General features: G+C 46.4%; 1 protein-coding gene across 1 annotated transcript in view; it reads right to left on the bottom strand.

The window, feature by feature from the left end:
* CTNNA1 (catenin alpha 1) overlaps positions 1-13,018 on the bottom strand; it is a 116,352-nt gene that overhangs the window by 14,517 nt on the left and 88,817 nt on the right. Inside the window, exons 11-12 of the mRNA XM_058815646.1 lie at positions 5,928-6,084; positions 642-842 (exon numbers count right to left, since the gene is read on the bottom strand). Of these exons, the coding sequence (XP_058671629.1) occupies positions 642-842; positions 5,928-6,084 (358 nt within the window). The remainder of the gene's footprint in view (positions 1-641; positions 843-5,927; positions 6,085-13,018) is intronic.

Here is a 13,018-nt window from a genome sequence, read left to right as displayed (position 1 = left end):
AGGAAGAACATGCCAGAACCAGTTAGAGTCTGCTGTTTCTTCAGTGTCACCCTTGATTCTTCATCAAAGTAATTAAAGCAAAATTAAAGCAACGAGTGGCTGGCACTGAAGGAGCCAGAATCACCCCTCACCCTTATGGAAGTCAGCAGTAGTGCACAGGGAACACCCTGATTTGGTGTTTAGGTGTGGGGCACTACAGCCTACAGTGCTCTTCCAACAGCTCTCAAGATACTTTACAAAATTTACCCTAATTATTACCCTAAATTTATTCTGCTGGGGGAATGTGATCTTCCTTCTGGACCCGGAACAGCTGCAGAGCCTGTTGCAATACTGCAAGATGAACACAGCACAACTTCCAAGCCTTCACTCACGCCTGGGACTCATTCCCAGTGTTTTTGCTTCCCACAGCCCAGTCCATGACAGCGAGCACACTCAGGGACACCTTGTGCACAGCTGAGCTTTAAGCCAGACAACACAGCAAAATCACACTTCTCACTTTGCAACAGTTTTGCAAACAACTCCCACTAATTTGCGTTACAGCAAATTGAGTCTAACAGATTTCACAGGTACACGGGTACCCAGCTGCCCACAAGCTTTCCAGCAACAGCAACTCAGGGCTCCTGGGAGCGAGCGACCCTTACCTGTGTTGGACAGTAGCTTGGTTGCCTCCAGCACCTTCTCCGTGTACACTCCAGGCTCGTAGTTGTCCATCTCCGAGGTGACCACGTGGATGACGCGGGCGGCGCGGCCCCGGATGGCGCCGGCTGTGCGGTCCAAGCCGTCCACGTCCTTCTCTTGGAGAGCGATGACGCATTTGTTTACATCTTCTAAAATGTGATTCTCTGGAGGTAAAAGAAGAAGGATTTAGATGGTAATGTCGTTTCTGTCACAGTCATCAGCGTGGCAATTGTTCAGGGTGGGACCTGCTCTACAGAAGCTCCATGGAGATGCTGTCAAGCATTAATGTGAAGGTCACAACCAGCAAAGAGCTGCCCTTCCACAGAAGGTGTCAAAAAGCCATCAATCCATTCACAATTGGCTTCCACACTTCCTGCCCCTGTTTGTACTCGATTTTACCAAAACGAAAGCTGAGTTCTGCTGAGCTCTCCCCTGGTTCCTTTCCATATTTCTCCCCTGGACTGCCTCAGCCCTTATTTCAAATACCTGCAAACCACTCCCCTGCCAGTGCACGTGGGGTGATGGGCACCTCCCCAGCACCACACCTACTCCCCTCAACACTCCAACAGACACTTGGTGCATGTTTCCAGCTTCCTCCAGAGTGTTTTCCTACAGCCACACACATTCCATCAGAGCACATTACACCGTCAGTCGCCCATTCCCATCTGAGACACATAATGTATGCAGTGAATAATGTGGAAAGCATTCCAGCCACACAGCACTCACTGGCTGTTCAGAAAACAAACAAAAAAATAAAAGCAAGACCTCTGTTTGCAATTAGCTTTTTAAATATACTTTTTCTAGTTTTGTGAAGAGATATATCCCTATTCATTGAGTACAAGAAGCCCAAAATGGGGAAAACGTTTTAAGAGTTTTCTGAAGATGCCTTAAGAAATTGGGACCTTTATTTATGGAAATCTACCCTAAAGATCTCCCAAACTGTTAATACAGACTTCCAAACTCTGCTAGAGAACTCTTTAATGTACCAGGACTAATGTTTCGGTATCATCATCCAACACCAGCATTTGGGCTGCCTGGTGAGAAACCAACTTGGAAACATTTCTGCTCTGTCACTTAAAATAGTTTCCAGTGTTAATTACCATTGACTTAATCTTTCTACGCTGCCAACCCGTGCAAGTGGCTTTTATTCCCTCTGCAGGTAGTAAAAGAGCCATTTTGCAAGAGTTTGTAGAGACAAGAAGCTCATAGTGCTGGCTGGGAGAGGATTTGGAGGAATTGCCTGAAAGGATTGCTGCGAGAAGTTACGCCTGATTTACATAAAATTAACACAGCCAGGTGCAATATTGTGAGACTTCAGTAAGTAACCTGGGCAAAAATTACACTTGTGAAATCCCTCTGAAGCAACTCAGCCTGAGCAGGTTCAGCTGAGGGCAGGATGTGGCCCTGAGAGAGCAAAGAGCAGGTTCATTAGTGATTTGACAAGTCAGTGAGCAGGCACAGGAGCCACGGCAAGCACAGAGGGTATTCAGAGAAGAGACAGCCCTGGGAGCTGCAAGAGCCCAAAGAAAAAGCTTCGGCGCCAGGCCAAAACACAGACTGTTTATTGCTTCAATTCCTAAATGAATAAATTAAGCCACAGACCATTTAAAAGCCTCTTTGGATTATCTGAACTTTAATAAAAGGCATGGACCAAATGAAGGTGAATATTTAAATGTCTGCTGATCATTTAATGCCTTTTGCAGATGTGAAGTGGCCAGGAAGTCCCTTCTAGAGGGAGATAACCCACAGGGCAGCTTGCAAAGGGCCCAAGGAAGTGCAGGACTGTCAGGTCTATCTGTTCTGGAGATATTTTCCAGCTGGATGATAACAGATAAGATCCAACACTGTGCAGAGTCCTTGTAAATACCCCAGTGCTCCCCATCCCACGGGCACACAGAGCATGGGCTCCCCACCAGCACCTCTGGGGATGGGAGAAGGCTGTCCCACATCCAAACCCCCCTGTCCTCCTGCTGAGCAGGAGAAACATCCCACAGCAACACAGCACAGCACAGACAACAGCCAAGGGACTTGTCCCACCAAAATGGCTACAGGGAAAATGGTGTGGTTGGGCAACAAGGTAAAAGGAAAGGTATTTTTTCCATAGAAATGATTTTTAGACCAAACAAGGAAATACATTAAATTGTGAAAAGCTACAGAATAAAAAGTCACCCACGACTGTCAATCCTCAATCCACTCCCACCAAACACCTTCCACCTCCACCCACCTCCACATTAAAGGGATGAAGCAATGCTTTTCCAAACAACCCCAGCAGCTTCTGAGGGAGTCTGAGGGCTACAGGAGATCAAAACCAAAGAGGAACAGTCGGGAGATGAAGCCCCAGGTTCATAAACACAGCTGTGCTTCTCTGCTGCACCTCCTGTGGAAGGTCTCAGAACCATTTCCATGCTGAACCTCTGCTGCCAAGGGGCACTGCAGGAGCCAGGCCAGGCAGCACATGGAGCAAGCACTGGGGACTTCACACTCTTGTAAATACAGTGTTCAACCTGCTAATATTCACTGGGAGGCTCTTCAGAAAAAAACAGCTCCACTGAGATGGGCAATCTGTGGCATAAACCTCTGTCAGCAGCAGAGGAACAGAAGGCAGCAAATGGAATGGTTTTAAAGAGGGTTTCAAAGGAGATTCAGGTAATTCCAGAACATTGAATTTGACAATTACATGGTGCTATCAGCAACTGCTCTAAAGAACAGAGATAGTGGGCACACCAACACACCCAGAGTGCTTTGGGAAGGCACTGATAAGAGAGATAAGAATTACAGAAGGTACAGGAGAGCTTTGAAATGAGGAATAATGAAAGAGGCAGAGACTCTGCAGTCAGGGAAGTGATGACTGACAAAGTGCATGGCAGAACTCTGCACGTTTGCAAACAACAAGAGACAGAAGGGGGAAAAAACCTTTTCACCATCTTTAGTACAAGTAGGGGCATCAAATGAAGCAAACAGGCGACAGTGCAAAACAAGGAGGTTCTTCACAGGGAGCACATTTCAGCTGTGAATCTTTGCACAGGATGATGGAGGTGCCAGCAGTTTATAATGGTCGAAAGAACAACTAACACCAGCTTAAATGAGAAAAATCTGTCAAGGATTGCTCAGGAGATAGCACCTCTGATGCTGGAGCTCCCTGAGCTGCACATCACTCATGGCTGGAGGCACACAGACATCTCTAGGCCACAGGGCTCCTGTGCCATCCACCTCCCATCCTGACAGTGAGCCTTCCCCAGACCCTGCCCCAACTCAACAGGGCCCTTCTGCTTCTGTACCTGTGGAAGTGCTGTCACTGCAAGCTCACCTGGGCCCTGTGTACTGAAGATCCTTCTTCTATGATGTTCTGCTGTTACCTAAACCCAGCATCTCTTTCATCAAGCCTTTACTTGTGGATAATTGATACAATTCTGTAGCATGAGCTGAATGGTGAAGACTTTACTTCAGTACACCACACAGTAGGGATGTGGGATGGCTTACATACATATTTATATATGCACTCACAAGAACTCCTTTACATTCTGCTTACATCCCAGTTAGTAACTGATACAAACATTCTAATAACCCCAAACAGCACTTGATATAAATCATGCTTGCCATGACTTTATCCAAAGAGAAGCTCAGACTTCTAGCAGATGAATTGGAGTCGTGGCATTATATGGAAAACATTTATCAAAGTTCAAACAAATAATACTTTAAGAGTATTTATTGCTTTAATTTTTTCTACATCTCTTCGATAAGACACACATAAAAATAATTACTGAATGCACTTGAATATCTGGAGTTGTCTCAAACTACATCTCCTTGGCTCCATTTTGGTGGTAAGCACTCACTTGAGGTCAACTCTCCTGAGTCAATGTGCCACCACTCCAGGAAAGAAACTTTCTCTGCTTACTGCCAAGCTCCTGAGAGTACAGCCATGCAATAGATTTGGTTATTTAGCCAAAACTTCCAGTTCTGTACTAACCTGCATCCCTGCAGAAGACAGAGTTGTCCTGCCCACAACTCCCTTGAGTCTTGTGGTGCTAAACCTGGACTACACGGGAAGGAAAGTGCTTTGGCAGCTCCACATAGGCTGTGTTTGTATGGACTCCCAGCTTTTCTTTCTCACATGTTTGCACACTTGTGAGAAAGCTTCAAGTGGAGCCTCAAACCTCAGCACACAATTCCCTCTGCAGAGATTTCCCCAAAGCTCCTCCCAGCTGTGCAATTCCAGCTGCTGCTGCCCAGGGAGCACCCAAGGATACAGCGAGCTCGGACACTGAACTGCCCCAGAACTTAATGCTCACTCATTGCAAAGAGAACCCAGGGAGCCACAATAGAGTGTGTATGACAATGCAGGTGACTCATCACAGGAACACCACTTGGGCCTTTGTTTGGTTTTTCTTAATAATTAAAAAAAATACTGCCTCTTAATTCAGGGCCTTAATTCCTCATCTACATTTTCTACCTATGTTCACTTGGTACTTCTGACTCCACACATCCTCCTGTGAAATCACTCTTTACAACTTGAGGTTTTAAGTCACTTCAGATGCCCAAACCTGCCTGCACCACGGAAATTAGAATCCCAGCTTGCAGAGGTGATTTGTGAACACCACTGCAGACACAATTCACATGGTTACATTTCCATGTCCTCTAACTAGAGCACAATTAAAGGATGTGGAAATAAAAATGCTCCCATTATTTTTAGGTCACAGCAGCTGATTGTGGGTCTTTATCAAGATACTGATAAAACGGATTATCTTGGCAAGTACTTTGCCAAATGTAATTATTAATCTATTATAACGATCCAATCTCTTTTAAAAACTCTTAAAACTTTACTAAAGCTGACATGGTATGAACAGTTTTATTTTAATTAACTTGTACAACCACAGTTTGATATTCAATTTTGTTTACATGGCAGTCTAAGGTGACCTGAGGGATCATTTTTTCTGCTAGTTCCTACCTTGGACATAAACATGTTCTATTTCCCCCTGAGTTACTGGTGAGCCTTGTCTACAGCAGCTAAATGGCAATTCATCCTTAGTTGAGCCAGCAATTCCAAACCTTGGGACATAAAGTGTCTTCTCCTTGAAACCAGACCTCCTGCTGCACTTTCCCACCTCGGTGGGCACAGTGTGATCCCAGGTGAGGTGTGACAACACCATCCCTTCCAAAGCCTCACAGACTCCAGAACACGTGTCCAAAGCACCCCTGAGCAGGACTGAGCTCTGAGGAGGGTGATTATGGCTCAGCCAGGCCCTGATTACCTGAGACAGCCAGGAAGTCGTCGATGGAAGTGATGTCATCCACGGCATCCGTCAGCACGCGCACCTGCCTCTCCCACTGCTCCTTGAACAGATCCATGTTCTCCTGAGCCAGCTTGCTCTGGGGCTTAGCAGCCAGAGCCAGTGCAGCATTGATAACCTGTAAAACACCTCTGGATTTTTAAAACATATCCCAACAAAATTATTACCTCCTGTGTGTTTATCCAATGAACTCAGCAGCAGACAAAGCAAGTTTAATAAGTTTTGAGGAACTCAATGTTTAAACACAGAAGTGTTTAATTTTGTTGCTCTCATATCCAACTCATACCTGCTTCCATGTTTATTATGGGTAGTTATTAGAAGCAAAATCACTCGGCAAGTTTTCACAAGAGCTGGTTTCACCTGTCTTTAGCAGCTCGTGGTAACAAGGTGTTGCTTTCCCAGTGCAGGCTGTGTTGTTAAGTATTTTAGACAGGATGACATTTTGTACACTCAAGGCTGCATTTGCTACTTGCCAAAACCTCAGTAAAAAGGTCAAAAAGGGATTAATCTTATACAGACTGAAGTAGAAACAATATGCAAATACAAAATTAAAGCTAAATTTTGATTTATCAGTTTTCCTTGCAGGTTTACTCTGGATCTTGCCAGCAATTGTTGTAAAGACTTCAGACTTCTGCTGTGGCTGTGAACAAGCCAGATAAGCCAGCGACCAGGAGACACTTCTTCTGAATACCCTCTCCTAATTTTCTTCAAGCCCCAAAACCAGAATTTACACCAGCTCCTAATTTTTCTTAGCAGAACAAATGCTACAGGTGCTGCTGGGTCACAGAGCTTATGCTGTGTCCACTCATTGGTCATTTAAACAACCACAAAAGCCTGTTTGAATGTGGGGAGAAACCAATCTCAACAGCCTGGTCCTGCTCCTGCTGCAGCAGAATGACCTGGAGAGGAGCCAGGAGTGAGGAGCCATCCTCAGTCAGAGCGTGACAATCCCAGCCCTGCTCCCAAGCACCTGGGAGTCAGAGCTAATTAACTCACAACTTCAAGGTGTCATTTTTCTTCTCCACTTTAGGACTGTATTAATTTCACCAACTTGTCGACCAAAACATGCAAGCACCAGATGTTCCCGCTTTTCCAAAATCTACTTTCTCTACCTGCTTCATTTACAAGTGTCACAAAGCATTTAAAAAAATATATAACTCACTGAACATGGAAATGATGGTGATGTCAAATGTACTGGGACAGAGTGAATCAGGCAGGAGGAGGAGGCTGCTTCACCAGAGGAATGGCAGGAGTTAGCAGAGACAGGAGAATCCACACAAGGGCTGGGCTGCTCCCCACGCTGCCTCTGGAGCTGGGGCTGCAGGTCTGGATCTCAAACCCAGCCCAGCTCCGTGGGTTTGGTGACAGTGACCAACACAAGCAGCAGCACCTGAGCAGCATCTGCTCAGGGTCTGTGGGGATGAACACTGGAGGAACAGCACTGTCCCTGTCCCAGCCACCACCAAGGGCTTCTTTGCTCCTCCAGCCAGCCCAGGGTGACACCTCCATGGCACTGGCAGGAGTCAGGATGTGCCTTTGGAATGTCCCTGATGCCAGTCACGGTCCCTGCTGCTCTGCCACCCTCACTCATGGAACTGAAAGTCCTGAAAACCCCCAAAAAGTCTTGCAACACCCAAGAAAATGAAGTTTAGAATTTTAAAATCAAATAGAAGTTTTAGAGAGGCAAACATGTGCTCAGCTGCTCAAGAGCCCTGATTTGCAGTCCAGCCACTGCCACCTCTCCTCCCAGTCTGATGGATGTAATGAATTAACCACCTATCAATCAAAATCTAGATATCCAAGATTTCATGAAGATGAATCTGAACAAGTGTCCTGGAAACAGGAGAGATAAACCAGACAATGCTCTAGAAATCTGCTCCCACTTCTATCCTGTTAGAAACTGTCACTGCAGAGACAGAGATGGTGGCGAGGCGATACCAAGGGTCAGGACATTTCCTCTGCTTTTCCCAACCTGCCTTGGCCCATATCAGATATAAAATATCCTGTAAGCACTGCGACAGGGCAGCATTAATGCTGCAGGAACATATGGCCTGGGTTCCTGCGAGATGTTTGTCTGGCCACAGCAGCTGCCTGCACAATTAATCTTTGCCAACAGTGCATGTCAAGCCCAGCTGCCCATGTTCAGCACCTCGTCACAGGTAACAGCAGAGCTGTCACACATACAGGGCTCTGCAACTGCTCCACAGCCTCTAACTGAGTGTCCTCACCAAATCCAAGCACAGGAGGCACAGCATCACCCTCTTCTCAATAGAAAGCTTGTTCAACCAGAAAAAGTGCATTTTTTATACATTGCAGCAAAAATGCATGGCCATGGTGAATGTATTTTATAAAAATGATCAAGCAAAAACAGTGTTGCTCTCTCTCAGACAGACATTCCTGCAGTAGGGAAGCAGCCAGCAGTGCTGGAGATGAGGAAACCTGGTGGGGATATCAAAGGTTATTCATGGTCACTGTGGAGCTAAAGACAAACCCACAGCTCAGGAGAGCCATACAGGTGTGAGTGTGCTCAGGGAGAAATTCAGGGCAGCAGACACAGCTCAGCAATCTCTTTTTATAGCACACATTCCATATCTCCATGTGCAAAGTGGCCACAACAGGCAGCTTTAGCAGGGGTGATAAAAGCCATCACTCTGTGGAGAGTTCAGCATTCAACTGAGCAAATCCTCCTGCACCTGTCTCACACCTCTGCTGAGGAACTGTCCCAGGGATCACTGACAACACCCTGCATGTGATCTGTTCCAGGGAATATACTCTGGTATCCAGCACAGAGTGATTGATTTATTTTCCAACAGATGCTTAGAGAGACGTGGGAAAATGACCGGGATGCTGGATCTTAAACAGGCTGTGTACTTAGCAGGACTATGATCCCTTTATTATCTAAAAATAAACACTTTCAGGGGGAGGAGGAAACACTTTTTTGGGGGAAGGGATGGACCGCAATACACTTTCTTTCTCCAAAGCACATAAAACATTGGGCAACTACTTTAAAATATCAGTAACTCTCACAGGATGGAGACAGACAGAGTTAAAAGCCAGGAAGATCATGACCGGACTATCTGAAATGTAGCCACTTCCATGTAAAACACTTGGCAATTTCAGGGAAATATTTTGTATTTCAGAGCTTTTCAAGATGCTGCCAGAGCGCTGTGATCACAATGACTCACTGAAGTTGTACAAAGAAAAGAATCAAACAGGGACATTTTGAGCCTATCCAGAAGGAAATGAAGCATGGCAAGAAAACACACTATTTTTATCGGTGCTTTGTTTCATGTAGCAGTTGCAGTGTTGGAGTCAGACAGCTCCACACTCCGTATCACACTTCCAGAGAGTTCCTTGGAGCCTCTCCCCTGCACCTCTCAGCTTCTCGTGGCAGCAGCCAGGGCTTGCCAGCACCTGGGGAGGCTCAGCATCCCAAAGATTGGAATGGATGTCTCAATCTGCACCTTGAGTCCTCTTCCCATCGCTTCCATGGGAGCAAGCTGCTGCTTTTCCCTGGTTTTGTGTTCCCTGTTGAAAGCACAGATGTCAGAGGGGCTGTGTCCTTCCCCCTTGGCAGGGCAGGGCTCTGCAGTGACTCCTGCCTGGGTTACAACACTGCAGCTGCTTGGTCCAGGAGCTCTCTCAAAAAGCTCAGCTATTCTGGCCAGAAAACACCTGAACCTCTGACAAACCTGTGGGTAAATTACAGCCACTGGGTCAGCCACAATTAGTTCTTTTAGGCTAAATTTAGGATGGCATCCAGCCTCAGCTTTATAGCACCCCAGCTGAAAGTCAGAGAGGCCAGAAGGAAGCTCTTCCATGTGGTGGTGTTCTTACAAAGAACAATTTTGAATACTTGGCTGGCATGGCCAAAGGAAGAAACATCACTTGGGAGAGGAACACTATCACCCAGCTATTTGCACTGCAATCCCAACCTGTTGTATCTTACTCAGTGCACACCATGAGTGACCCACACCCATTTCAGTGATTTAAGCACTTCTTGTTTTTTGCCTCAGTCCTTTTGGTAAGAAGCTTTTGCTCCTTTCAGGAGAATGTTCTTCCTGCAGCTGGTTTGGCTTTTCCTTGATTCCTAGGATTGATTTAGGATGTTACTGTGCCCCAACAAGGAGTTTTTCAGTTTCAGAAGCTCTGAGGTGAACCCCCAGCCCTCTCCCCTCACTACACACCACTGCTTTACAACGAAAACATCTGCAGTTCCTAAATAACTCACTTGGGCTTGGGGTTTATATAAAGATCTTGACTCACCAGATTTCTTGTGGCATTTGGATAATGAGTTGGAAAGTAGCTTTGTGGCCTATAGATCCAGGATACTTTGCATTTGTAAAAAGAAAAATCTAATAAAACAAGCCCCCATCTATCAGCTCTCATCCCAGGGGCAGAGGAACACGTGGCACACACAGACAGTGCCCCAGTGGGGATGTGAAATCAGTTTTACTCAGGGTATATGAAAAGAAGCCCACCAAGCCTCTCTGCCCTTGCCCAGGTGGATTTTAATCCCATATTTTCCTATAATAAAGAAAGCATGGCTTGCTTCCTGGCGGTTCATCAGAAGCTCCTCATAATTTAACTTTACATACACAAGATGCCAGAGCTGCCTGCAGCTCTCACCCTGCTCATGCCCTTCCCTGCTCCTCACTGCATTTTGCTCCAAGTGTTAAAAATGGTTTTTGAGGAGGATGTTGCAGTCACTCCCAGTCACATCCCAGGCAGGTTTGCATGCCCACATCTGTGTGTGCCAGCCCTCCACGTACTGGAGTACAGCAAAAAGCACTCTGCAGGCTCTGATGAGCTGAAATGCCTGGGAGCAAAACACACAGCAGATTGTTTTACACTCTCAGAAGCTCTAATGGCAGTGACCAGCAATGAACAGAGGCTGATGCACCGAAAGAGGAAGGAAAAGTTTCCTTTGATTTCCAATTCTTTGTTCCCATGTACAAAAGGCACTTTGAGCACTTTCCTTTCCTGCGAGTTACGCGGAGTGACTGCAGGGATCTCTGCAGATATTCACTGTCCTGTGCCACTGCTGGAACGCCCACAGATCCACACTGAGTAACTCAGAACCACAGAATGGTCTGGGCTGGAAAGGGCCCTAAAGCTCATCTCTTTCCAATGGCAGGGACACCTTCAACTAGACCAGGTGGCTCCAGCCCCACTGTCCAGCCTGGCCTTGGGCACTGCCAGGGATGCAGGGGCAGCCACAGCTGCTCTGGGCACCCTGTGCCAGGGCCTGCCCACCCTGCCAGGGAACAATTCCTCATTCCCAATATCCCATCCATCCCTGCCCTCTGGCACTGGGGTACAATTCCTGATGCAGAGTCCCTCTCCAGGTTCCTTGCAGCCCCTTCAGATGCTGGCAGGGGCTCTGAGGTCTCACCACAAACTTGTCCAGGCTGAACATTCCCAGCTCTCCCAGCCTGGCTCCATAGGGGAGGTGCTCCCCTCAGCACAAAGCTCTTCTCCAGCCCAGCATGTTCTGTCACAGAAGTATTTGCTATAAAGACTATTTCCATTCTGTGTATAGATAATTATCCTATCAATTTCCCCATCCATGAAGAAAGCATTTTCATTAGGAGCTGAGGACTGATTTTGTAATGCCAGTCCAAGTAGAAGCTGCAAGAATTTTGGTGCCATTTATCTTGCTCCATTCTGCATTTATCTGGCTTCAAATGCTGAAACTTTGGGGGTCTCAGGGACTTTGTTTCTTTCCTGGAAGCTGTTCCACCATTGTGCTCCCCAGATCCTGTGCCTGTGATGAAACAAAGGGCTCTTACTCACACACTTCTTTCTACAGAACTGAATCCTCTTCCTGCTCTTGGCTTATTTTCATGCACCAGTAACTGTTTGAATTTCTAAAATTGTTGCTTTTCTGGTCAGCCTCGGCCAGTGCTGGCAGTTCTTCCCAGTGAGCCTGGGTGATGTAAATCTGCAGTCCAAGTGTTAAGTTTTTAATAAAAGCACTTCTACTCAATGCCAATAAAATGTTTCAAGCACCTGCAATTAAACAGTCTGGAGACAGATCTGCTCGTTAGAACATTCAAAAAATCTGACAGTCTTTCAAAGAGATGAAAAAAGGGGACAATTGTTTGATGTTAAGTCTTTACTGCAAGAAAAATGAATTTCTCTCCTTCTCCAACAGCCACCAGGAAATTGGTGGTGACTGGGGACTCAAAGAGAACAAAGTCTGCTGGTCACATTTGGGTTTGATTGATTTGAGGGGTGGTCTGCAGGGTTTTTTATTTCTCTAAGGTACTCCAACTTTTAAACAAAAGTTTCTGGAACTCTCCATGGGATTCCTTCTGCTTTGGTATTTTGTTTCTGTGTCAGTAGGTGTGATCACATATGAGCCATCTGCCTCATCAGAAATCTATAAGCAGCAAATGGCTTTTCAAGCAGTTCAAAATTGGAATAGAAGGATGTGAACAAGCAGTTATTAAAACAAGATGTTAATATGAGAAGAGCCAATTTATTTTTATTAAAAATGTAATTTAATCCAAGAATTCTCTGGAGTCAGTTTGATGGGTGAGGCGTGTGCGTGGCGAGCAATTCCAAGCACACCCCAGCAGGTACAAAGGGGGCTGGGAAGGACCTGTCCTGCCTGGGGGCCTCAAAGCTTCTGTGGAGGATGAGCTCTTTGGGCTGGGGTGGACAAAGGCCCCAAGCCCTGCCTTTCACAGGGGAACAGGTCCTGTGTGTCCTGCAGGCACCTCCCAGGAGATGCTCAGACTCCAGGGCAATGGGCTCCAGCTTTGGCTGGCAGAGGCAAACACCCAGCCTGATGGGAACTCTATCCCACAGACATTTCTTACACCTCTCAGCCTGACTGCAGTTTGGGTAGGAGTCTACAGATGAACTTCATGGAGGCTGCAAAGACCAAGCAAATCAATGCATAGCTGGTAAAAAAGGAGCTCAAGTCATAGCAGACTGTCACATCAAAGGCTGGAGCAATTCCTCCTCTCAGGAGCTGAGCTGGGGCATTCTCACTGCTGGTTTCTAACACCTACAGCCTGGATGATCAGAAACACTCCAATGGT

The sequence above is a fragment of the Ammospiza caudacuta genome, chromosome 16 (assembly GCF_027887145.1).
Source record: "Ammospiza caudacuta isolate bAmmCau1 chromosome 16, bAmmCau1.pri, whole genome shotgun sequence".
Classification (NCBI taxonomy): domain Eukaryota; kingdom Metazoa; phylum Chordata; class Aves; order Passeriformes; family Passerellidae; genus Ammospiza; species Ammospiza caudacuta.
Note: the sequence above shows the minus strand (reverse complement) of the source record. Positions and strands in the feature narration are given on the sequence as shown.